Genomic DNA, 27996 nt, shown 5'->3' on the forward strand with positions numbered 1-27996 from the left:
TAAGAGTAGGAAATATTCATCTAGTTGATAATGTTGACAGGTTGTCTTGTTCGTCATCTATCCTTGATACCTCTTCCGGTTTCAAAGATCCTGTTATTTCTTCAGCCAATTCGTAAATTTCTTCCACGCTCTATGAATTAAAACAAATAGTTACTTTGTCTTCATGATAATTGTTTGATTGAGATCATTTGAAATACCAGAGCGAAATTTGCAAGGTTAAAACAAGTTTCAATTATATTTTCCCCCATCATTCTTTAAACATATATACTGCGTGGACCAAATAATAACAAGAATAATTGAGACGATATGTCAAAATAGGACAGTTATACAGACAACTTTCTATGATACTTTAAATAGAAGAAAATTTCATTTTGTACAATTGCTGAAGTCGTTTTGCTCTTTTCCTAAACGTTTTATATCATAACATAGAATTTCACTTATATCGTAAATATCTATTCTAGTATATTTTATATTATTTGTATTATTTCATCTTGAAATTATTTCCCTTTTTGTATTAATAATACTGCTTTGAAATGATAACTATCACCCTTACTTACTCCTACGTGATACATTTTACCTAACAATTTTATTAATAAAATGAATCGTTGCATATACAAAAAATTGTTAAATGAAAATAGATTTATATAAGAGAAGGTTGAAAAAATCGATTTTCAAAAAATTTCACGTGAAACCTTCAAATATTAATTTCGTAAAACATAAAGTGCAATGTTTCCTCAGGTATCCGACAACGAACGATATTGCCAATAGATATTTCGAACTGATTTATAAATGTCATTCACACGAGAGCAAAGCTTGAACAATCACTTTCCAAGATTTATTTATTTTTATCAGCGTCGAAAGGTCACCGTGTATTGGCTAAAATTGTCCGATTCGAAAGAATTATGGCTAATAATTCCATCCGAACAAGCAAATACCTACACAATATTATTTAAAATTGAACAATTCTTTATAATGTTTGTTTTAAGAGACAAAAATAGAAATTATTGTAATACGATACATCGAAATAATGTAAAGATCATAGATAAAGTAAAAGAATCGCTAGGTATTTTCGAATAACAAATTATAGTGATAATAAAACGATCAAAATCCCAAGTCAGAACAGAAATCCATCTGAGTAATCCTCCCGACAACAATAGCAAGCAATCTAGCTTATACCTATACTTTTCATCATCTTTCTTCACTTCACTATGAAGCAAACGGAGCAGAGAGAGACAATCTTATTACAAATCAACAAAAAGTCACTCTTTAAGTGACAATATTGAGTTTATGATAAGTATAATGACAAAGTTTCAGAAAGAGATCAAAGAAGAAGAAAAAAGAGGACAGCTAACCCACTACAATGCATTTTGGATCTTTCAGAATATCCATAACGCCACGTGGACTACCAAGTCGCGTAGTAGCTGTTTTCAAATAGTCTACGCAACACAATGACTTTGATCACAAATATATTTAATTTTTGAAAACACATTGAATACGAGGTCGAGAAGACCAACAAATAGTCAGCGTAACTCCGGACACTGATGCCTTTGGGGGTCCTGGGTATTGCAAACGTAAAGTATTGTGTTAGGTGATACACATCATCCTCCTGTATGCGTGGCCAGTCTGACGAGAAGCCATAATGGCGGAAGTACATAAAGAATGACAACTTGCGACACAAAAAAGAGGTTTGTTAATGGTTACCGCGGCCTATAGAACCGTATCGGCTGAGGCAGTCCACGTGATGCAGGATTTCTTCCCATAGATCTTATGGTAGTTGAGAGATGTTTTCTATATAAAATAGGAGGCAGACTGGCCGGCAACAGAAGGATAGCAAGAGAAAGAACGTGGACTAAAACACTAAGCACATAACTACCTCTTACTACATTACGTAGGTTCTCACAGGGCATGGATAGTTTGGTTCCTTCACGAAAAAAATCCACACAACAACTGATGTTCTATGCGCTACATGCGATCAATGGAATGAACCGATTCATATCCTGTACGAATGTGTACGCAGGAGTGAGGAACGACTGTGCTTGAAGACAAAATAGAGAAATGTCTCTGAGATTATAGATCCTATCGTATATAGCAAGAAAATCTGGAAAGCGGTAACGAAATTTATTACCGACGTAATGATTAAAGAAGAAAAAGAGAATTGAGATGCTTATGGTTAAATGGATAGAAGAATAAGAGAAAGTGGGAGATACGCCGTTGATATGACAATTTATTGTTTGAGGAGGGTGGTTTAGTGACGTGAAAATCCCACCCGATCTCGCAGATTTGCACTGCCCGCTGCGAGGAAGGCGTAAGTTCCTCCCTACCTCTCGGGCAAAAAAAAAGATTAGATTAGGATAGCCTAAGTTAGCTAATATTTAATTCCAATTTTAATTCATATAAGTCGTGTAATGACTTTCTCACAATAGCTACAAAGGATTCTGGCAAATATTAAACGCTCAGAAAGCGTTGTGGCTCTTTTATAACGCCCACGACGCGACGTGGTGTTCCACGTAAAGTTGGTGGCGTACTGAGAGATCTACAAAGCGAAGTGGCTGTTCGAAACGGTTATATATTAATCAATAATAAAAATGAATATGTATAAAGATGTCATTTAACCAATATCAGTGAAACATAGGATTTTTCGGAAACTATCATCATGATCTGAATATTCGGAAGCCAACCAGGATTATGTTCATTGTTGTTCGGAAACTGACGGAAAGTTAATCGTGTCGTAGCTATATGATAAGAGCAGTGGGTAAATGTGAACAGCTGACGGATTGTTTTGTTCTCTTATATTTTCATAAACTTTGAAAATTATTAATTTCCCTTGAATAGTTGTCTATTATTAGTTCTCATGAGCATCGCAATTGATGGTTATTGAAAGATTATTAAGGCTTGAAGTTTTTACTCGTTTTAGCATTTCAACATGATAATAGCTCAATAGCTCAATGGTATAATGGGGTAAAATTCATATATTCAAATTGACACCCCAATCACTAAGCTTATTCGGAAACAATAATCGTAATAATCTTCCTACTTACCTCACATTCCAATAGCCTTCTTACTAATGGATTAATATAGATAATTTTATCATATTCTTCTTGTGGCATGCTATATTTCTCTTCATGTTCTTCGGAATAGTTCAGGAACCTATCTGCAGAAAGGCATAATCTTTCTTCTGGGCCTCTAAAAACGTGACCTTTCTGTATGGTTAATCCTGATTCCGGATCAGGTGTATCATCCCAATACAAGAATGTGGGAATCTTCACTTTTGGTATTTTGATCTGAAAATTTCACAAAACACTAGATTCCTATTTGATCACTAGAAATGATACTGATCATTTAAGAAGCTCGTTTAAAAGGAATGTCAAAGATTCTTTCTATGGCTTTTGGGGTTTTATTAAAGTTGAATGTATGTATGAACAAAAAATCTCGAAGCTTTCATTGTTAATGATATTTTATACGATGGCGATATATTAACTATATCAATAATGCGTTCAAATACATATACAGTGGATTCAAACGTTGACCAGCATGTGCTACAATGATCTGATACAGTACGTTAAAGCAAGTGAAGATCGTCTACTAATATAAATTTAACAATTCATGAAAAAACTGTGCCACAATTTGAAAAATCAGAAGGAAAATTTAATAATTTGCTTAATCACGCATCATATTCTATAGATATGGCTTCCAGATTCCCTCAGAACCAAAATATACATCAATTGAAGGGAGCATTGCTGAGAAAGACGTCTATTTGGTAATTGTTCCATATTTGTATAACTTTTGTGAATGTAAAGTAGACTAGATTCTTGATATTATGACTATGTCTACAACGTTGTCAAAAATATAAAAAATAATGAGATTATAGTCCTCATACAAAGTGATTTTTATATATTTATCTACTTTTATTCATAGACTTACCTTCGCTCTTCTTTCGGCTATTAGTTTGTTACAAATAGCATCTATCAACATAACAGGATGATCGGCCATTTCGGGAGGAGCTTGACTTAATGGAATAGTGCCGTTTAATACAAGATTCTTCACCCGTTCCAATTCTTCAGCCTAAAAGTAATTCGTAATATATTTTGATGTACTACAAAATATGAAACAAATAAATAGATAGAAATAAATAAATAGAAAGTATCCACCTCTCTAGTTTTAATCCGTTTATCCATTTTTTCGGCATAGTCTTCCAATATTCTTATTTGCAGCCGTGTCATATAATCCCTGTCTGTCAGACTACATACGTTAGTACCCATTAGTTTTTCTAGCCTCAGCCGTATTAAGGGATGGAAAAATCTGTTAAAACGAAACAATTAAGCTGCATATCATATACACTCTGGTAATAACGTTAAATAACGTATAGAAGCCAATCAAACAGTTTTTGCTACTTAGAAATATATTTTCTTATACAGAAAACGCTACTAACATTGATCATTTTTTCAAGAAAACACACAAGTAGTGTATTTTTTTTGTTATTACAATATTATCGTGAAGGTCAATAAGCAAGTTTTATAACCTAACTGGAATAATGTGGAAATTCTTAAATCCTACTTAGTATACGAGGTCTGGCTATTAAATAACGAGCCCGCGCGCCTAGAGAACGCCCTAGACGGTTGTTTTTGAGTGGTGTAGGCGCTTAAGTGCTTCAACTCCGGAAACAGTGACCAAAATCAACCAAATTTTGAGTGCAGAACATCGAATGAACATCCGAATGATTTCCGAGGCTGTAAACGCCGATAACGAAAAGATTAGAAAAATTTTACACGAGGAATTATACATGATAAAAGTCTGCAAAGTTGGTGCCAAAAAATCTGACTTATGACCAAAAGCTCTAACGTCAACGGGTCTGCTGAGATTGCCTTGAAAGGTTAGAAAGTTTAGAAAAAGATCTGATCGCGATTTGAGTCGATATAAGCGGTAAAGCAAAAAACGGCTGAGCTCCTAAAGGCACTTACCAAAGAAGACTCCCAGCACTACTTCGTTCAATGGAAAAAACGTATGGAAAGTTGTGTGGTGAGGGTAGGGGAGTATATTGAAGGGGAGCATTCGTATGTAGAATAATTTTTATAATAAAACCCTTTTTCGTAACCAGTCTCGTTATTTAATAACCAGACCTCGTATAACTAAATCAAAAGGCTTGAGCCTCACTAAATTGGCATTGTCGAGGGTTGGTTAACCTCAACATTCTCATATTGTAGTATCCGTGTTCATGTCAGCTAGCGAATTTAGCTATAGTCTGGACAACAGTTTATGTACATGAAACAATATTATTTATTATTTTCCAAATGCAAAGCTTAGTGACTGAATTGTAGTTGTAGCGTTGAAAAAATACTTCATGCATAAAAGTTTCTGTTCTTAGTAGTTTATCATTGTTCAAGAAGTGTTTACCACTGCAGGGACTTCTTTAAATTTAAATTTGAGGGCACATTTACTGAAAATTGCCTTCTACTCTGTTTTAATAATAATATTTAAGTCCGGTAATGCTGCCTACTGGTTTAATGTTTGCTATGTACTTATGTACTAATTATTATCTATTACTATAAGCTATAATTTTGTTACTCATTGTGGTTTTCTTAAATTTTTTTTTATTTGTATCTTTATTTAGTTATTTCCACGTTGGTTTTTCAGTTTTTACAAGCTTTTGTCTTTGTTTACAAATTATAACAGTTTTTTGACAATAAAACAGTTCTCTTTCGCATTGCATAGTTTACACCTGTGTTTCTCAACCTATTTTGTGCTATACCTCACTAAATATACATAATTTTCTATATTGAAAGACTATAAAACACATTCAGTACACTGCCATTACAAAATAATATATTTTATAACCTGACGAAATTTTTCGGAAAATTATGCTTAAAGTAAATATAATACTACATTCTCACCAATTGAAACTGTACAACCTATATATTTATTTAATCAATAAGCCTTTACATCACTTTTTACTACAGAAGTTGCGATGGGCCATTCGGGTTGTTAGCGAGATTCTAAATAGTTCGGGATTCCCCGCGGAGCCCTTCATCTACCGGAGGGAAGTTTACTTGACGAAACCAAATACCCAGCTGGTCTCGTCAAGCCAAATAATACCTAATAATTAAATTTGCATTTGAATGGTCTGAAACGAAACGGAGTTAAACTCGTGTCGAGTTCTATTTTCTATATAGATTTGGGGTCTCGAATTCACTGCGATCCGAAGGATCTATTGTGTCCCCTTTTTGCTGCGAAACTGAAAATCCCATACCTTTTAAAAAGTCTAGAATGTGGGGTGGCCTCAATTGCCAGAGAGTAGTGTAAGCTGTAGTGCTCTGGAGTTCCTTAATGTTTCATACTTCGAAAGAATGTGGGTTGAAGTTCCGTCTTCTGTGCAACAAAATCTGTAAGGTCTTGAGTCTTCAGGCCACAGTACTCCGGTAGAACTTCTGTTAGTATTCGTAGATTGTTCTTACTTAGGTTGATATATTCAGCAGATCTACTTTGGTTATAGTTTCCAAAGGCTGCTTCAGCCTGAGTAGGTTGTCCCAATATTTGGTTTTGTTCATATCTACCTTATCTTCCAGTGATTCTTCTGCTCCGCTTTAGCTAGCTTATCAGCTATTTTCATTCCCTCCACTCCTTTATGTCCCGGAATCCATAGTAAAAGTTTTTTTCTTTTTTCTTTCTAGATCGTTTAATTTTTCTAAGCAATCCCAAACGAGTTTAGATTCTATGATATTGGAGATTAGAGCTTTAATGGCTGCTTAACTATCCTACAGAATGATGATCTTGACTCTGATTGAGTTTTCTCTCTAGATTGAAATGGACACATTTTTTAATTTCATAGATTTCTGCTTGAAAAATGCTTGGTGCGCTGCCCAGGCTCTCAGAGTGCGGTTCTGGGCCCGTAAACTCCTATTCCAGTCCCGTCTGCTCTTTTTGATCCATCCATATACATTTCTATTCATTTTTTGTATCGTATTTTGATCCCTTACAGTTTATTATTGAGGTGAAGTTTTTCTCAAAGCTAAAATTTTTCGATGCAACATTCTGAGTCCCAGGGCTGTTCATCTTCTTTTTCCCTTAACCCTCAAATTACCTCGCAGTGGGAGCGTGGGCTTCGCGTTGGTAAACGACTCAAACAATAAAAAAAAATCTTCATATTCATTACACTCTTTATTAAAACATTAACTACCACCATCAACTTCAGTTACGTAAACTGCTACTTTTCTTATTCAACATAGGACTAGTAGTAATCCTTGAAAATAATTTTTCAAAAATTGATTTTTTTTCATATATTCCCATTTTTGCATTGCAATTATTAAAATAGATTTAGGAATTAAAAGAATCAATTTTGATTCTTCTGAAACAATTTAAATTATATTCTGGACTTGTAGAAAAATCGAAAACTATTTGAGACCAATAAAAGCCTTATTCTGAATTTTAAATGTATCTATTGATTTCCGAATCACGTGACGATTATTAGAACAAGTTGTATACAAACTCCTGTGGATATCACGAAACTTATATCGACTTTTTTTTCTGGATCAAGGAGAAGCGCCTGGTGTGACAAGTTTAAATGTAAATAGAGCGGTTGGATTTGGCGTCAGGCGAATTTCATTTATTGAAAATGATATTATCATAGTACACTTTCGACCTATATAATTCAAAATTGATCTTATAAATTGATGAACACCTCAAAAGCGAATTTGAGGTTACTGAATTGTTAATGGAAGTTTCTTTGAAGCGTCCTAAATAAATTTATCAAGAATTTCGTGAAATTATCTACAGTAGCAGAATTTTCAAATCAAAGCTGTACAATTTTTAATTTTACATCTTATACATAGAAAATTATAAATAGTAATATCATTGGTTTTTATTATTTATAACCAATTTATAAAAATTTGAAAATTATATTTTTAACCACCGGGTTTGATGAACAAACTTTTTTAATCAATTGTTGTTTTTACAAATTTGTGAAAAAATTCCTCTGAAATTTAATAAAGTAAAATTGAAACATCCACCACTCTGATTTGATTTTCGAACTTTTACCGTTTTTCCAATTTCCACTTCAGTTAATTCTAATATTGGTACTTCTCATTTAAATATAAAGTAGATTACTTTAGAATGACATAGTTATACAGTAAAATTCATATATTCCCTCCAATATGTCCCAGTTTAGAGATACTAAGACATCGTTAATTTCTTGAATAGCAATTTTTTATGTGGCAAGTAAATTACATAACAGCTGAATATCATTTTTTAATTTTTTCTTACCAACTACGTGATGATACAAAGTGACAAAAGTATGAAAAATGAGTAAAGAAATGATGAATTCAATTATTTAAATCAAGCAATTGCTTTAACTGCCATAGAAATCCTCTAGAATAAATAGTAGGTATTTCATTTACTGTCTTTACTTGGAGCTATTGGTCGTTAATTATTTTTTTCAAATTCCCTTTACCACTATATTTTTTTTATCTAAAATAGAAGGGAGAAAAACTTTCATTTCCAACATAAATTCCTTCTTATACTTAACCGAGCGAGTTTCAAATTTTTTAACAATCAAATAACTCAAATTATCTTCAATAAATATTATTTAGTACATTTGGTAACGAGTTAGCTAATCAAGTTACCTAATACTAGCCAGTTACCGTTTTCATTTTTTCAAATTACCATACATATCGCAATAAAATGTGCCCTTGAACTTATTTTCGAAAAAAAAAACGGTTTTTTTGTGTTTTAGCACGTTTCTTATTTTTCCCAAGTGCCTTGTAATAATTGTGACGTCTACATAGGGCAGACATCTCAGTATTTATAAAATAGACTAAAAGGTCATCAATACGTTAAGAACAATAAAACTGTATTAACGAACCACGAAATATCAAAAAATCATAGATTCAATTATAGAGATTTGAAAATTTTTGGATCGAAATCTAATACAAGAAAAAGAAATCGTTCACATTCATAAGAACGAAAAAGACCTAAGAAATTTAAGTAAAACTTATAGCTCTATTTTGTAAATTCTAATACAACTAAAAATAATTTAATTGATGACTATATACTTTTTAGATGAAACACTAAGTAAAAAATAAATTTCTATTTTATTTTAATATTCATGATGTATAAATAATAAAATTTTTAGTGTCATATTTTCATAAAGACTAAATGTAGTCGAAACGTCAAAATTTTTATTTATCTTATTTAAAGAATTTGAGAATTAATTTTATAACAGAAGAGACCTAAAACCAAGACGATTTAAAAACATAAATATATATAAAATGTCTAAAAAATTAAATATATTTATGACTTTTCCTCGATTTTTTTTGAGAGTTTTTCACCTGAATTAGAATTGATTCAATTATATCAAAATGAATAGAACAAATATAATATTCTAAGTTACTAAGAATTGGGATGATGTAAAAAATCATTTTTCAAATGTAAATGGTGTAAAATATCATTTGTATTGGTTAGTATATTGTTAACTAACTTTTTTGTTTATCAGGGTGTTTAGTTTCTATGTCTCAATTGCATGAAACACATTCTCTTAAACTTTAGCGGAAATTAGTCACCGTATCAAAATATCGGAAAAATATTTAATGCCAATGTTTTGACTCATGTCCAGGTGGATATGGCAATGTTACTGTGGCTTAAGTTTTAGCGCGGCTGTAGATAACCCCTTAATGGACCTCTACTACAAGACATGCAAAATTTCATGAATGTTCCATGAATTGAATAAAGCATTTTAGAGTGAAACATTATAGTCAGTGGTAAAATTTCTGGCGAGTCGCAATTCACAGGTGGTAAAATTTTTAATGTTTCACAAATTAACCCCGGAATAGATGTTGAATTTAACTGTGATGGAGGCACAATAATAAAAACTTCTCGTAATCCAAAAATATCAACGTTCCAATATTTTAAAAATCTATTTACCGGGGAATATATGAGGGCAATCGAAGAGCGTGGATTATTGCTGGTATTCTAAACAAAGGAATACGCGCACGGAATCGAGAACTTACAAAAAATAACAAAAAAAATTTACTGTTAGTTGACAATTGTCCTCCACACCCCCATACTAAAGATTGAGAAACATAACCCTGGTATTTCAGCCCCCAAACACGATAGAAGTATTGCCATTGAAATCTAGAATGTATCGTAACTTGAAACTCAGATTTTCTTAACAAAAAAAAACGACGTACCGTTGAGAATATAGGCGAGAGCTAACGATAAAAATCAGTTACCCATAACAAACGAAGACTTAACAATACGCGTGTTAAGATGTCACCAGAGTGAAGAATTGTTCGATAAAAATATTTTGGAAAATATCATGGCCAACGACGGTGATGGTTACTAGCCAAAGAAGATTCATTCAGCCTTAAGTGTGACTGATGCTCTGAAAGCTGCTTAATGTTTTTGTTCAACTTAACTTTAATGATGATCACTGTTGTACGAAGTCTTTATCCGTTAGAAACACAATTTTCGTGTATTGTAGTTTTATCTCTTTGTTTAACAGTGCATCATGTTTATGATTTGAGATGTTTAAGAACCATGAAATTAAAGGAAATGTGAGTTCTATAAGTAAAAAACCTGCAATTGGTTATCCAAGAATCAATACACACCATTATCCAATTTAATTTTAATTCCAGTTGGCGAGGAATAAGAGTTTGAACTTTGACAGTTACCCACAATTTCAATAACGTTTCCATATAAAAAACAGTGTTGATTTTTAATAAAATCAACTATAACTTGTTTTATTTAAATTGGAACATCCTATATACACTATCATTGTACGTGAAAAATTGCTGTTGGTAATATTATTCGATAAAATTTATTTCGAATTATCTAAATCTATGGAATGCATGAATTTATCTAAAAATGAATGATAGAGCCGTGAAAAAGATGTGCGAAGCTTTTTGAATATGTGGAATTTATTTTAAGATACCTGGAACAACACCGTTCTCTGATTTTTAAAATATTTTCTTTCGCCGTCGACTAATACCTTGGAATGGTGGATAATTCGGTAGAAATTGCGCGTGCGGTCGACAAGACGCTTTTCCGGAAAATGACAAAGTCCCACACAACTACACAAATCACCGCGGTGGCACATTAAGGGTGGGAACACATTTGGAGTTCCGAGAAACCACCACGTGTTTTAATCAGATCTAGATGACAATAGGCCAATAGATGAACTTAGAGTGAAGGTAATATTAGGTTCGGTGAGACAAATTTGCGTAATATATTCATAGAATCTACTATACAATCCCATGTTCACCTAATCCCCATAACAATTTTTTGTTACTAGAATCAACTACTAACTGATGAAGCGATATATGTAAAAATATAGGAAAGGGAAAGCTGATTTATACAACAGTAGCAATGAAATGATAGTTGAGTTTCGCGTGATTGATACTTTCGTATATGGTTCAAATTTTCCCATAACTTTGAAATTTTGTTTGTATAATTGAACGTCAAAACTACTCTTAAAATCCCGGATAATTTTTCACAACAACAATGAAAATTATATCTAATTACGAAGTGTTTACGTGAAACAGGAATGTCTTTACCTATCCACAAAGCAATTTGTGAGTCAAATATATTTTATTGAGATTGGTAATTGAACTCTCTCTTAAAACATATCCAAGTACAAGAACAAGATTTTTCTCCACTATTTACGAAGTAGTTCTAATAAATTAACATCCTGAACGTTCAGTGACGTAAATTGAAATCTAAACAGTGTAAAATTTTACCAGATGACGAAGCTTAATAATTGTTAATGTCTAAGAAGTCACTATTACGTCAAATAGTGCTTATTCATGAGAATACACTTTCAAAACTATACCAGCTATTGATAATTTAATGAGCAAACTAAATCATTACAACTACCATTTGTTGTTTTATTCCAATGAACCCACTAATTAATGAGATAGTCCCATTCCGTACTAAATGTCTCACAGTTATTTCCAAAAATGTATTGGAAAGCATCAGTTGGATCTGTAGATATTGCAGTAAATGTTTCCAGCGATGAATTCCACATTCTTTAACAAGCTCTGTGATATTTTTCATACCTATCAAGTAAAGCTAATCATCATTCGTAAATTAAAGGAATATGTATATTGTTAAAAATCGCCATTTTTTTTAATCGATAGATTTGACGTCTGAAATAACTTTCAATTTTGTAAAAATACTTTCAACAAACAACTTTAAGTTGAGGAAAGGACTTTTCATATTTTTAGTTGAAATATTTTTAAAAATTACAGTGCTACTAAAATCGTCGTTATAGTCATTAAAAAATCATGAAATTCAATTTACCGCACTGCCAATGATACACCTTCTTTTGAGAGTTGATATATTTTTATTTAAGCATACATAACCTCACGTAATTAAATAGAAAACAATCGATGAAAGGATTAATTTCGCAGTATTTTTTAACTTTGTTCTCCATTTTCTATACATTCGAGTATAAAATGGGTTACTCTGAATTTGGTCTAGCATTTTCCAAAAAATAATCAGTTTTTTTATGCTCAAATTCGTAGACGATTTATAGTAACTTCTTATAGTTTTTTTATAGGAAATCTGACGCTGTTACTCAAATAGAAATTTTTTACAAGAATTTATCTTGTATACCATATAAAACTAACATTCTCTGATCTTTTTATCTCGGTTTACAACGTTCTCAGGTATTCTCTTGCCTGACATTCTTTGTACATGACCATACCAGATTAGTTTATAAGTTTTGATGTCATTGATTAATGTATGTCTGACCTTCATTACCTCTCTTATTGTGTCACTTCTTATCCTGTTCCTCCTGGATTTGTTGTTATCACCATTTTTTCCATAGATTGTCTGACCCGCTATATTTAATTCCCATATATTATAATTCTGCTATATTCGTTGTTTGTTGGCTTTTGATCTTGTTTGATACTTTATCAAGGATATACCTGTTTTGAACTGTATATTTCTCTCACATGTTTCTGAGCAGCTTTTATCTATTTGTTCTATCGTTTCTCATAACTTGCTAAGTCGTTCACTGTCATATGCCCTCTGCAGATCCACATATAATGAATGAATTTGTTCTCCTAATGCAGTTTTTTTATGATCACTTGTATAATTAAGGGAAGGTGGTATGCTGTGGATCTACTGGCTCTGAAACCAGCCTATTTTCCGCCTCATGGTCCTTATAATCTTTTTTTATAGTGGCTGACAGTTTTTCTTCCTTAGCTCATTTTTCCTCTGGACTATTTACTTTTTACTATAGCTTGAGCTTCTAATATTTTCTCATGATCAACTAATTTTGAAGTTCAAGGTTATTAGTTGTGAATATTGAATTATGAATGGAATTTGTACCAATAAAACATTTTTATTCAATTATAGCCCACCAAAACATACCCATATTTCGTCTTCGAATAAGTTTCTTGCTCCTAAGAATTGATTAAATTCAATTTGTATAGAGAACGTGGTTAAAACGCCCTGTATTGTTTTTGAAAGTTTATTTGCCTATTTGTATATTCACGATTTCGCATTTTATTCTCTATCATCTGGTTATTGACATCTCCCAAAGTCACCCCTATTTTATTAGGTAACATGTTAATAAAGGTGTCTAAATTCTCTCAACCAATCTTGAAAGTTATTTTTTGTCATTGCCTTCAGCGCAATCCGTGCATTAGCCTCAACTATTTCTATGGTATTGAGCCGGAGTCCTTTGAGCGGCATTTTTAATGTATTCGAAAACTAGAGAAGCTGTATGATATGATGGTTTCTCAAATATTGCTTCAAAAAGTTTAATGAATATGCAGGTATATTGTCTTGGTGACATTCACCGCTCGTTCAAAACTGTGGCTGGTTTATCTCTGATTACGACATGGAATATTTACTTCCTTCAACATAGTATTCTTTGGTACATCTTAGAGTGGACAACATCTTCATAATAGAAGGAAACTTTGTATAATTTGGTTCCTTTTTCATCCTAATGATCAGATTTTTGTTTCTGAATAATAATCATCACCAATAAGAATCTGGTCAATGAAAGTAGACTCGATACTTCTGAAATGAACTTCAAATACATATTCGGGGGAAATCGAACGAATAAGACACACAAATACAAACATATTTTGTAATAAGATTCACGTCGAAAATATTTTGTATTCTGGACTAAATTCGCTGTAAATTCAGTTTCCATGAGATTTCGGGGATAGACCTGGTAAAATCCTTCAACAAATATGTATTCATAGTATTGTGCTGTAAATACCGACTATAATGATAATTTTGTGTGGGCGTAATTGTTTTTGTGCTTTAGTTCACGAAAACTGGAAATTATGATTTCGAAACCCATCACGCCTACTAAATAAGGCACGATTCGAATTTTAAGAAGTCAGTTATATATCTAGAAGGACCATACTATGCTATGATATTAACAAATTCATACTGAATTGATCAAAAATTGTTTATATGTTTGTTATTATTATTTTAGGATACTTTCAATCTATCCAAGTTAATATATTAGTACATATGGCCATTTCTTTTCGACAGAAGGCTTCTAAGATACAAAGAGTTAATGGAAATATGAAAATTCCTTCAATATTTGTCTGCTGATAATTTTGATAGATTTGAACAGTTTCCTAAATGAAAATTGACGTACAGTACTAAACTATGAACAACACTCACTTAATTTACTGGAATGATAGGTTATTTCATTCAAGAACATTGGTATGGTATGAATTTATTGTAAAAAATGATTGGTAGGATTATCTCCAAATCCTAGTAAGTTCCTGATAACAATATTTGTTGGATGGATTGGTAGTTGTGGTTTTAGGGAAATCGCCCAACATTCCTTTGGTTAAGAATCGTAAGACTGGTTGTATTGAAGTAAAAATTTCAAGCATTTGTTGTAACCTGCTTTATTTTATTTTTTAGTGTTGTTAATTTTCTATTTACTCAAATATCACACTTCAATAACTATAATATAAATATCTAAAGATTTGTCTTCATTTGTAATGTGTTTCTACTTCTGTACTCTTGGTAGCAATACAATATATGAGAGAGATTTTTTTAAAAATTTATTATGAAAGAGCATGAAACTCCACAAGAAAAATAAAATATAGAGCAGGGAAAAAGCTTCAAATATCTTGGTATGATACTAGCACAAGAAGAAATACTAAAAGAAGAGATGAATGAGAAAACTGGAGCCATTGGAAGAGAGAACACGGAGAGAATAAAACAAAATTCGAAGAAATAAGGAAAACAATAAGAGAAAATCTCAAATCGAAATCAATTCAAAATAAAATCAAGGAAGGATAATTAAGATGGTTCGGCCATGTCATGAGAAAATAAGGATTAATAAGGGAGATATATAAATCACAAAAAGACAAAAAGAAGATGGTAGGGGAGAAACGAGGAATAAGATGACAGTAAATAAACCAAAAAAACGTAGGTAAGGAAAGGATAGAAAGAGTTGTTGAAAAGGAAGATCATATAATGACTCAACTCCAATAAGCCTCGCATCTGTAAAAATAGGAAGGCGTCGGGATTAAAAAAATGAGTATTAAATTACACAATGAAGCACTAGAAAATGTAAAAAGAGAAGAAATTGATGCGTTGGAATATATTTTTATCATGAAAATGAAACTGTTTCCATAAAAAATTACTAAATATGAAATACAAGCCGTGAAAAAATGATCGAAATTACCATACCAACAAAATCGTTGAGATATTTACACATGAGCCAAACTTGAATAACATTTTGATGAAATTGAAATTGTAAATAGCCAATTACTGCTGCCAAAAACAAAAGGACAAAGATACGCATCGATATAAAATAACAAAAATAAGATGTTTTGATGAATATATAATTGAATGTCTACCAATTTTGATGAGTGCGACGCTATTTGAAATATTTATTTAATACTCCGCAGGGCGTCTTGCACAAATAAACTCATTTATGTTTTAAACGCATAGAGGTTTTTTTCTAAAATATTTATTTTTAAAAATCGATCCGATTCTGAGAATTACATCCCCATAATTTATTTATAAATATAATTATTCGTCCAGTTTTGCAGACGTATGTTTGTTCAAACAACTGTAGTTTCCCCTGTAGGCCTACTCGACTAACTGTCTTAATAATTTTAGGATGATTTAAGGAAAGAAAATTATTGCTTTGATATTATAATAAGATTCCTAATCTTGAAAGTCTTCTACAACAGTCATGTCTTCTTCGATTTCTTCTCCTTCCTCTTTCTCTTGCCCGATGTTCATTATTCATTTATGTCTTCATTAAAATCACAGGAATCTTCCCTTATTGTACTCAACTGTAAATTGGAGCAAGACCGACCTTGGCTCTTGGTACACCGCTTAGTACACGACTTTTTTCCAGCCACATTTGGCACTACACCCTTTTTTGCGATTGCAAAAAATAGTGTTGAGGAGATTTCCTGGAGCAGTAAAGTTTTAATCGGTTCCAGAGTATTATCTATCAATTTCCAACCCCAGTATACTGGGTTCAGTTGATTTTCTAACCATGTTTGAACTTGATTTTGAACTTGTTAGTATACATACAAGTGTTGAATAGCAGATGCCGATGTTGGAGGAAGACATGATAGTTGTACTTGTTTTTTGTTTCACGTATTTTTTACAAAAGTTAAGTATCAGTATTTACCGATGCATGTAATTTTTTTGGAGCTCCAAAATCCGCAAGAAGAAAGCGAAAACCTTCCATAATTATTGTTTGAGGTGTGGAATCAATTTACACAACCACTACACCAACACTCACGATTACACTATCCGACGCGCGTTTCGATAACCATGTTATCGTCTTCAGAGACTGAAGGTAAACTTGTACTCTTAGAATCACGATATCCCAGGAATGGAAAAAAAACACGGGAACCATTTTTGTCGGAAATAAGATTTTTTGTACTACCGTTTTCGAGAAAACCCCCAACACCTCAAAATATGACATTCGACCCCGAATATGTCTAAATTGACCGGACTATAAGTTTTAATTATTATATGGGAATATGAATTATATCAATTTTATATATCTCATACTGGGAAATGGTTAAATTTCTGGAATTCTATGGATTACTTGCAACGTTGCGAACCTTAACTAGCATATATACAGAGAAATAGGTCAGTTGCCATGACATTTAGTGTTCCAAGGATTCAAATCTAAAATAGCAGCTCATCAGTAAACAGCATTTGAAATTGTCCTTCTAGAAGGATGACCACTGTTGTAATTTTATTATAGAATAATTAAATGATAAAAAAAATATCCTTTATTTCATGACGTGCTTCTGAATCTAGTAATTACTCTATATAATTCAGGGATATTGTGAATGAATGAATTATACAAGTGAATGTCAGCTCCTCATAACAATAAACCACAATTTTCAATGGTGTAAAATAGGTTCATAATCTGGATAATGTACTACAGGGTTTTCCTGGGCTTGATGCAAAAAATTCTGGTGGATGACCTTAAAATAATGTTGTGACATAAAAAAACTTTCGTACACAACCCCTCATATCTGATTTATAGAGATTCATAATTACGAAATCAGAGCTAAATTATACATTCGAATATAACTAATTCTTTTTGGATGATTAGGTATGTCCATTTAGTGTATTTGACGGAAAGCCCAATGGTTAACAATCCGTAACTATTATACGGACAACCTGTAGAATACAAAGATAGCTTTTCAATGGATTTTTTTAACAAAGAGGTATTCTTTGTTTAACTCAATAAAAGTTATGGTTGAGGAGATATGTAGATGTTTAGACCGTTGTACAAAGGAAACCATTCGCTATAAAGGGACATTCTGACAAAAATTATCATAAATTGTACTTATTCATCGTAAATACTTACAGGAGAGATTGAAACATAATCAATCGTTTCTAATTAGACTGCATACTGTCGAACATCGTGTGACTTACATAAGGAAAAAATTAAATTGTAAACAAATTTACTTGGTTAGCCTATAACTTATCAAATAAAACAAAACAAAAAAAACTATAATAAATGTTGGGCGCCTAACACTCCTACATATTTCCGCACTCTACGGACGATATTTCTTTGAAATTGGAAGAGCATTCGAAGATTCAGCTTTATAGTGACACAATGGAAGTTTATTCTATCGATCATTTCGTTTCTCGTGTTTACGGATGTTGCATATCCCCAAAAAAATGAATCTTTTGTATTTAATTCAGAGCAATGTGGTGGCCATGTGACGTATTGGAGAAAATATTATTAAAATAATTTCTTCTATCATTTAGGAAGTTAGAAGTGACTCCAAATTCTGAGTATTCTGTATTCTATAATTATAATTTATGATAATTTTCTTCAGAATGTCTCTTTATGACGAATGGTTTCTTTGGTATATACAATGATCTCAAAATCGAGTTAAAAATGCATTTTGTCATCTTCAGATTGAACTGAAAAGTTACGGATCGTCAATAATTGTACAGATTGTCCCTGTAAAAGTTACGGATTGTTAACCTTTGGGCGTGGACATACATAATCATCCATTGAAAATTAATCATATTGGAATGTACAATTTAGAAAATATAAGTTCTGATTTAGCAACTTCAAACGCCTATAACTCAGAAATAACTCAGAAACGAGTTGTCGTTGTCAATATTTTAACCTAAAAATTGATCGATTTTCTACGAGCTACGATGATCTGGGACTCGAAATAGGGGTAGTTATTTGAAAAATATTAACATACAAAGCACGTTTTGAGTTTGAAGACTCAACGTTGTTGAGAATTTGTTTACCAGCAATTAATAATGTAAAGTTTTCAGAAAATTTGTGTGAAAAGTGAAAATCATAGATATGTGATGCAATATTTTTATTTGGAGGCTTAACCAATAAAAAACTGAAAGGCAATACTGAGTTATTTTCAACTAAAAGTACGTTGTTGTTTTCTAAAAAGTGTGCTTTATAACTTGGATATTAGAGGGCTGTACGAAAGATGATTATCACATCGTTATGTTTTGAGTGTTAAAAATAATTTGTCAGTAACCAACAGAGAGAGAGAGAGCGATATAGAGTTTGTTGGGTTGTAAGTAAATGATATGGACATAGTTCGTATGGGGTGGAGAAGTTTGTCTATGATATAAGAAAATTTTTATCTGTTTAGAGCTACTGTGAACTGAAAAGGAACGAGAAGAGCAAAAAAAGAAAAAGAAAGACGCTCGGTGAAACAAATGCTTTTTAAAAAGTGTAATAGATCTTTTTTTTGTTTATGTAAGCCGGTAGAGGGCTGCGTCTATTTGGCTAGTGAACCGGTTCAACAGATTACAAGAAAACCGCAACAGCGACGATCGATTGAGTGAAATATCCTAATGGCTAATTTTCAAGAAGGTCTTTGTAAGCCGTTCTTAGTAGCTGCCTGGGGGTTAGGGGAGTTTCTTCTTGGGCTTTGAGGGAAAGGGGCGTTTAAGGCCCATTTCGCACCAAGCCAGTCCATTCCATTCGCGTCTAGTCAAGTTTTGTCCAGTGAAGCCACGTCAAAATTTGCTTTCGCAATGAATATGTTGCTTGTTGAGTCTGAGTCGGTCAATGTTGTGAAGAAATCGTGACAAGATGGATGCTCTTCTGCAAGCCATAATTTTACTCTGATTATACAGAAGAAGGAAGATGAAGAAAAGATGAAATTTCTGTTGGGTTCATCCCATACTTTTAAGAAGACCAGTGTTCGGTTCTTTCAATCACATCTCTCCGGACCTACTCCCCAAAAAAATTTAATGGCTATTTTCGCATGAGCCCAGATTTGTTTCTTCGAGTAAGAAATTTGATTGCTGAACTTATTCGAAAAGAAAATACCAACTACAGAACTGCAATTTCACCGGAGGAAAGACTAGCTGTTTGCATTAGGTAAGAAAATCATTTCCTATAATACCTACCTCTTTCTCTTGCACTAATGCAATTAGATTTACACATTCTCTTTGTTTTAATGGTAAATTAATATTTCCAATTCAAAAGCGTCCAACTTCCGACTGGACGCGAATGGACTAGACTGGATTGGTGCGAAATGGGCCTAATAGCGACCCAAGAAGTATTTTGGCAAAGGAGTTATTTGATTCAATGGTGCGAATTACATATCGGGTTTGTAGTTAATTACGACGGCTCGGAATGCACTTAACTATTTATTTAACGTCCTCAAATGATACCAAAATTGTTTATTTTTTTGAACAGTGTGAAATTACTCATTTGGTTTATTGCAATATTTACCTGTTCCTTTTCCATTTTTAAAAAAAACGTGATTTCAAAATTACGCGAGTTAAATTTTAAAAGTAAAGATTTAGTTTTAAAAACATTCACTCGATGACTACAACAATAGGTGATAGAATGAAGACTAACTATATCAATGAATAACAAATATTAGATAAATGGTAAAATGCTGAATACAGTAAAGTGTAACAGAATGAAAGTTATTTTATTAACAGGATGTTTCTACCTATGTTAGATGATAATGTTAGAAAATTATGTTTCACCATGAGAAAATAAGTTGTATGGACTACACTGTCATCACTTTATTATATTGAATTTTGTAATTGTCTCTATATGTTTAATTCTTCACTATATACTCGAATTACTATAGATTATTATGAGGGTTGATATTAGTGCCAAATTGTTCGGAAATAATATTGTCGTTTACAGAAAGATTCAACATCTTTAACATGTTTTGAAATACATTCACTGTTTTCGTGATAAAAATTCATAATTTTCTCAACAAAATAATTATTTATTATTATTAAACTGCCCTTAACAATATTTTCAACTTATCCGTTACACCACTTAGACCTAATTTTATCGTGCTATGATTATGGCACCTAATTATTGTACGTGGGATTTCACCTTGACACGACTATTTACGCAGTACATTCTATGGATTTATAATATTTACATCCGATATTTGCGCACTAAAAATTAAATATTACGTAGTGGTGTTAACATTTCTTCGGAAGGAAAATTCCACTTTCACACCTAGTGAATACATTAATAGTTATTTTTATTGACAATGTTGAAATGCCATGATCTATAGGTTATAAATGAAAAGTGAACGTAAAATCTAGTACAACCTTTTTTTTTAATTAGTTCCTTGATCTGTTATAATAAATATTTTGTATCTTAAAGATCGAGTCGCATCGTCAACCTCACGTCAAAAAACTTTATAGTCTATTTCAAATGTCGATTCTCTAATACGCAAGAGTCGTCATAAAACTCGAAGATCCTTTGAGGAAAATAGTTTGATGTGACCGTACGTGCCTTTAAGGCTCAAATTATCAGGAAAGATCGACTATTTCTGTTCATTTGTTTGTAGCATCAAAATTAAGATGGATGATGTATGTCTAAGCCTCTTATTCAAAACACGAGCAATCTTTACAATTTTTTTCCTCACGTGGACGTTAAATTTGTTTCCATAACTCTCTAAATGATTTATTGTATTAATCAAACTAAATATACTTTTACAATTTTGATGAAATGCCATATGACCTTATACTAACTATATCAAGAATAGAGATAAATCGAAAATCTCAATGGAAAAGTTACCCAAACTTAACTGAAGATTTCATTTTAATAAATGTTATGTAGGCAGAATGAACAACGTATTAAATGTCTTGTTTTCAAATAGTAATAACATCATATATTCATATTTTCTACTAGCTGGCTCCAGCTTGGGCTTTCAATTTAATTGTTTGAACGATAGAGAAATTGGAAAAAAAAATGATAACGGCATTTACTTAAGATAAATAATATTAGAATCTTTATGCCATCATCGAAGCGGAAGTGCTGGAAGAATGATTTGGGGGTATTCTGCTATCTATGCGTCATCCATCAGCAGCATCATCATTTGTCCTTTTTACGTCATATGATCTATTATTTCATGTGTTTCCCACGCTCATAATACTCTATGATGCCTTTTGTGTAAAGTCCATCATCAACCATCAAGGTTTCTGCTAACTATGGGTAATCTGTCAGCTGCGTCATCTGTCACGGGTCACTTATGTCATCTGTCACCAGTTATTTTGTGTGTTCTATGTTCTACAATGCCATCTATCACAAACTTGCCATTTGTTTATGATCCAAAACATTCATCATTTTACCATCATAGCAGCAGTCTTCTACTAACTTAACGCGATTTGTCACATGTTACGTACGACTCCAACGTGCCTTTTGTGTATTATTCATCATCAACCACCCTTCATTGTACCATCATAACATTAGTCTGTGCTTCATCGGTCAGCAGCGTCATCTCTCATATGTAACGTGTGTCATTTGTCACCAGCTATCAAGTGTGTAATATTTTCTATCATCTCATTTGACTACAACGTGCATCATAAGTTTTTTTGGTATCTTGGTATCAACCAGCCATCATTGTACGACTATAAATCCCATCAATAATAATCCGTCTCAAGAGCGCCAAACATCTTGTATTCTGTACTAAAATTCATTTAATTGCCAAGTGAAAAACACCCTGTATATTACATTTTGTGGAATTATATTACAGTGGAAGGTAACAAGTTATAGTGAAATATTTCAGCTCTGATCGATGCTCATCCAAATTGGATGCATGATGTAATAAAATAGAAATACAATTTCCATGCATACAAGTTCAATTTCTGTAGTTAATCTATCAATTTGTTGTATTTTTGAGTATATTTATGTAATATATTTCACGATATTTTGTACTGTACTACATAAACGGTGAATATAGCTGCCGCGAAGCTAAGACAAGAGGGTGGTAGTCACGACGCCGTCGATGTCGCCTTAGGGCGCCGGATGCTTTTGTATCGTCGAAAAACCAGTGTAGATACCGTACCTGCCGGCGCAAGGATCAAACTTGACAGCCCAGGTTTTTTTTTTATTATGAATTATGAGTGATTGAAGTGAATATAGTCGTTGGTTGCGGCATAGTTTGATAATATCTCTATCCCATAATTGAGTATGAATCATCAATTATTTAGATTTTAATGATTCTAAATATTTTAGATATAGAAAATAGTAAAGTATAGGACTTGTATTTGAGTTGTGTGTGTTGTTTCGGGATTGATGTAACCTGTAATTATATTCAAATTGTATGAATAAGAAATTATGATCTGTAACTTAGATCTATCATAAATTAAGATTGTAATCGTCAGCTTCAATTAATAAGAAGTCAAGGGGTAATAAGGGAAGAGGAAACATGTTTTTATTCATTCACTCATTAACAATACAAATTTTATTTTCAATATTAGCTTACGTGTACAGAAGTATATGAATGAAAATGAAAAAATGACAAAAGATGAATTTTTTAATTAAATAAAAAAATCATAAAGGCATTTTGAAGTAGGTAAAATTAGATAAGATAGTAACGTGAAAATATTTTGATATTTTAAATAATAAAAATTGTTTACAATGTTACCTTAGTGACTTCTATTTTTTTAAATAATAAGAAAATAATCAAAGAAGCTAATTTTCAGTAAAATTGTCAAATATAACATTTCATATTTTAATATAATTTTGCTTTTTATTTAAAACCGAAAACAGTATGAGGAAAAATATTTTTAAGACATACTTCCGTGAAGTTATTATAACGGTACTCGATTAGATATTCTTGACTCGGCTCCTTCGTCGCCCCGTCCATAAACATCTACCTCGTACCGTCCCAAATTACTTCCCGGACTTATAACGTAAATAATTATTACTTTAGCTTTAGAACTTTCGTTATTTTGATCTCTCTTGGATGTCTTGGCAATCCTTCTTGAAATTCCAGCAGTTTTCAGTCGTCATATTTTCATTTTATCTACCTTGGTACAGTTTTTGAATTTTTTCTATGGTTTAGTAGAACCATTCATCTAATTCTTCACTGTAATCCCCAAAATTTTGATAATAGCATAACATTTATTCTATTAGGTTTTTATAGTCGGGATCTATATTATTGCTCAGAAAAAAAACTTTCTCAAAGCTCATCCAAGCTCGTTATTCTTTCCGATTCATACTTTTTTCAAAATTTACGTCGGATTTGTGAACCCACGAAAATTGATTTTTTCTGAGGCAACTCAACACTCAAGTGGTCACAAATTGCTTTATTAATACGAGCTTTATGTGCACTGGTGGTAGCTCAAAGTCAATCAACGGTTCACGCAGGATGTTTGTCACGCCAGGTATAACATTTTGTCGTTTAGGCCACAATTTTTGATTCCAGTGTATGTCACGAGCTCTACTGCCCCACTCACATGAGTAGCACGTATAACCCAGCTGTTGACCTAGCAGCAGGCGTCGAAATACAGAAAAACGTGTAACATGTCGACGTCGTCCAGAAAAATATCCTAATTTCACACATACACGTGTAAGTTAATCATACGCGGGAGAAATACAACGAAATGCATTTTTGAAATCAGTGTAAAAAACTGCTTAATGGAGATCTATTTTCATATCGTCATAGATTTTGAAGAGCGTTGTGTAATATATCCATGTGAAAAACACAAAACAAATTATTTTCATAAATATTCACCTCAATTTCGAAAAAAAATGGAATGCTTTGCAAATAATCCATATCCTCATAATACTTGCATTCAACCATATGAAAATTGTTGAAATATCCTTTATCTATTAAAGGTATGCGAAAAGAATAAACTATGATATTTTCTTTTTCATATTCTGCGGAAATACCGTGAGAAATTTACGAACATTTTCAGTTGAATATCAGTAAGAACGCTTGCTTTAAATTCTAAGGGTATGTATCATGTAAATCATCGTGATATTGCATTAATTAAATGGAAAAACGATTGTAGTTTGCTCTCAAAAGTTCAATATCAGTAAATACTTTTAAAAACCCAACAACATCAACAGCGTAATGTATACTATGTTGAATAACCTCCAGTTCACATACATTGTATTAGTATTGGTTAAGGTCTAAAATAAACATTCTGAAATACTGAGTATTCCGTTCTTAAGAAACTACTTAAAAAATGCATCCTATATCACCCCTATAACTGCCAATTTTTTTATTGAGATTCTCCATTGAAATAAATGACTTTATATAGAAAAACAACAATGATATATGTCAAGGGATGATATATCTTTGTAAATCGAAATGTCTCAGAATGGCTCTTATGATATATAACACTTGAATTAAGGAAAACTTTGAGCTCTAAATGGAAATAGTCACAAGTAATAATTATCTAATGGGGGAGTTCAAATTACAACACATAATTAAGCCTTAAAATCATGGAACAAAAATTATTTGATTAGTTTACCCTTTCTGTTTACCAACCCAGAAAACCTACTTGAAAATTGGCCCTATCTTTAGTATTCATACCCCATAAAAAAATAAAATGGGGTTCGAGGTCTTTCCGTCCGTCGCAAATCAGAAACTACCCCTACGAATCATACAATATGAATAATAACAGTATCAATTGGGTGTCTACTAAATGTGTTTTTGTTATTTTCCATTTTGGGCGACCTGATTTTGCATAGAAAGATTTAAAATACGGAAATTTTTCCAACTTTTTTAATAAAATTCATTATTATATTTATTTTGAGATTATTTGTATGTTTCTGAATTCATAGGACAACATTCAGGAGTTGATTTCCCACCCATTTTCCGATATATCACCCTTAAAAGTGGTGACTAAAATCGAGTTTTTGTTTCTTAAATTTCAGTAGAGGTAGAAAATTTTTTGTGTACTTTCAAAGGGTTTTTTCTATATTTCTGTTATATTATACGTGGACAAAATTTGTAACCCTTATTTGTTTTCATATCAAAACTCTTTTTTAAGATAGAATTTTATGAAATAAAATCATAACTCAAAGTCCTTGTTTTATTCAACATTAAAACTTCACCTTGTAAAAGTTTTGGAATGAAATAAAGTGAAGATTGCTAATTTCACCCCCGTTAAATGTAACGAGAATATTGAAAAACAATCCGTGGTTAGTCTTTCGCAAGTCCTAAATTGAATAATTTCAAGATTTTAGCATTACTAAATTTTAAGAAAAAAAAATGAAAATTAAATTATAGTCACCAATTTTAAGGGTGATATCTCGGAAAGGGATGTGCTGTGGAAACTCTAATTTCAAATGCCATATGAATTTTCTCACGTGAATGTAGAAAAATCATGTATAATTCGAATTGATGTGTACCATTAACCAATACCATGAATTTGGTAGTTATAATTTTTGCCTTCGCCAAATTTTGATATATTGTAGAACACCTTCACCATATTCGCATCCGCCACAATAAAAAATAATATTAAAGGCCGCTTTACATGATGCAATACAACGTGCAATGCAATGCAATGCAAGATGCAATATTTCTCGATCAAAAGCATGCGTATATCAAGTTCAGCTGATTGCTGAGTAGAAGTAAAAAGTTTCCCAACCTCAAACTTTATTTAATCTTTTGTGGGCAGCTCGAAAATTAAAATATCAAAACTAGATGAAATAAACAAGAAAAAAGTGGTCAGTGCGTCACTGGCAATAATTATATCTACCGCTACCTTCATTTTTGTAGTCCGACGGACAGTTTAGTTGGAGAATTGGATGAAGAAACATATAAAATATTCCTAAGCAACACAAACCGTAATATAAGCAGATTATAAGCTTATTTCTTTCTAAAATTGCAGCTTGTAGGCAATAAAAATGGCACCAAACCGATAAAGTGCGACAAAAAATCAGCTGAACTTCATCTACGCATGCTTTTGATCAAGAAATATTGCGTCTTGTATTGCTTTGCACGTTGTATTGCATCATGTCAAGCAACCTTTGTTTAGGAATTTTTTATCATTCATTCTAAAACTAATTTTTCTATGTTTTCTCATCCAATTCTGTAGCTAAACTGTCCATAGGACTCCAAAAATAGAGGTAGCAGCTGAAGTAATTATTGCAGTGATGCTTTGGTTACCTTGTTTTGTTATTTTCATTTTCAAAGTCACAAAAAATTTTGATTAGTGGCAACCATGATGCAAGGGCAAGCAACATGCAATATTCGTCTATGTAATATTTTGATCTTGCAATATCTTGCATGTTATCTTGCATCATGTCAAGCGGCCTAGATATATGAATTAGGAATTTATTATCATAACAAATTTATTTTCCTTTAGATTAAGCACGCGAACAGTTTGGAGAAATTTTCAGTTTTTCTAAATACTATTTAAATCAACCCTCGATTGTATCGAGATACTGTTGATTGAAGTTCCGGAATTTTCAATATAGTGTTCGTGGGCTCATGCCTCTATATCGAATTTTTTCGAAAGAGTTAACGTTAAATTAATGGTCATTCTGCCCTCAATACACGAACACTGAAGATTTTACTTGGGAAATTACATGGTTTAAGCTTGTTTCGTTAAGTATCTATCATCTTCAGAGATTAAAACTAAACGTCTACCATAGTCACAATTTAAATGAAATTATTCTTTGGAGCATTGAAAGATAAAAAGATGGAAGATTTTGATATTTTTCACTGACAGTTACAGAACAGGGAGGGACCAGATTTTCACATTGTATAATTCCAATTTGGCATTCCGAGATTCATCATAAATATATACAACAACCGAAATAATGGAATTTAAAAGTATATTCCCTGGAAATTCCTTATAAATTTATTGAGATAAATTGATTGATTCGATCAAAATGAATGCATCATATCAACTTCATATTTCTCTTACTAATTTTTGGAATAATTGGAATTTGGAATAAAAATAATTGACTCTCGACATCTATCTCAATCAGAATCAAACACAATGTGGAAAAAACACGTTTCCATTACATATCTCATTATACATAAATATTACATACTTGCAATCTACCTTCGGGTACTTCAAACTTTTCCTGAATTTCATGATTTCTTCGTCTAAATTGAAACTCCTAACACTAACATCGGATGTTTTTCTTTTCCACGCCGTATTTTCCTCAATATCATTATTCGATACATTCGAAATCCGTCTCGGCATAACTTTATCCACCCAGTCCTGGATATCCTCCACAGGTATCTTCAGCCAGTCCTTTCCAACCAACACTTTCATTGTATTCCAAAAATCATTTTCTGTCAT

The 27996-nt window shown here is 32.2% G+C and overlaps 1 protein-coding gene across 1 annotated transcript; it reads right to left on the reverse strand.

The window, feature by feature from the left end:
• Window positions 1-16: 16 nt before the first annotated feature.
• On the reverse strand, window positions 17-27996 carry LOC130450429 (uncharacterized). The gene is made up of 5 exons (XM_056788802.1): window positions 27743-27996; window positions 4149-4299; window positions 3922-4062; window positions 3039-3281; window positions 17-130 (listed from the first exon to the last, which is right to left on the reverse strand). Exons 1-5 carry the CDS (start codon window positions 27994-27996, stop codon window positions 17-19), a joined length of 903 nt encoding a protein of 300 aa, XP_056644780.1.

Source organism: Diorhabda sublineata, chromosome 11, assembly GCF_026230105.1.
Source record: "Diorhabda sublineata isolate icDioSubl1.1 chromosome 11, icDioSubl1.1, whole genome shotgun sequence".
NCBI lineage: Eukaryota > Metazoa > Arthropoda > Insecta > Coleoptera > Chrysomelidae > Diorhabda > Diorhabda sublineata.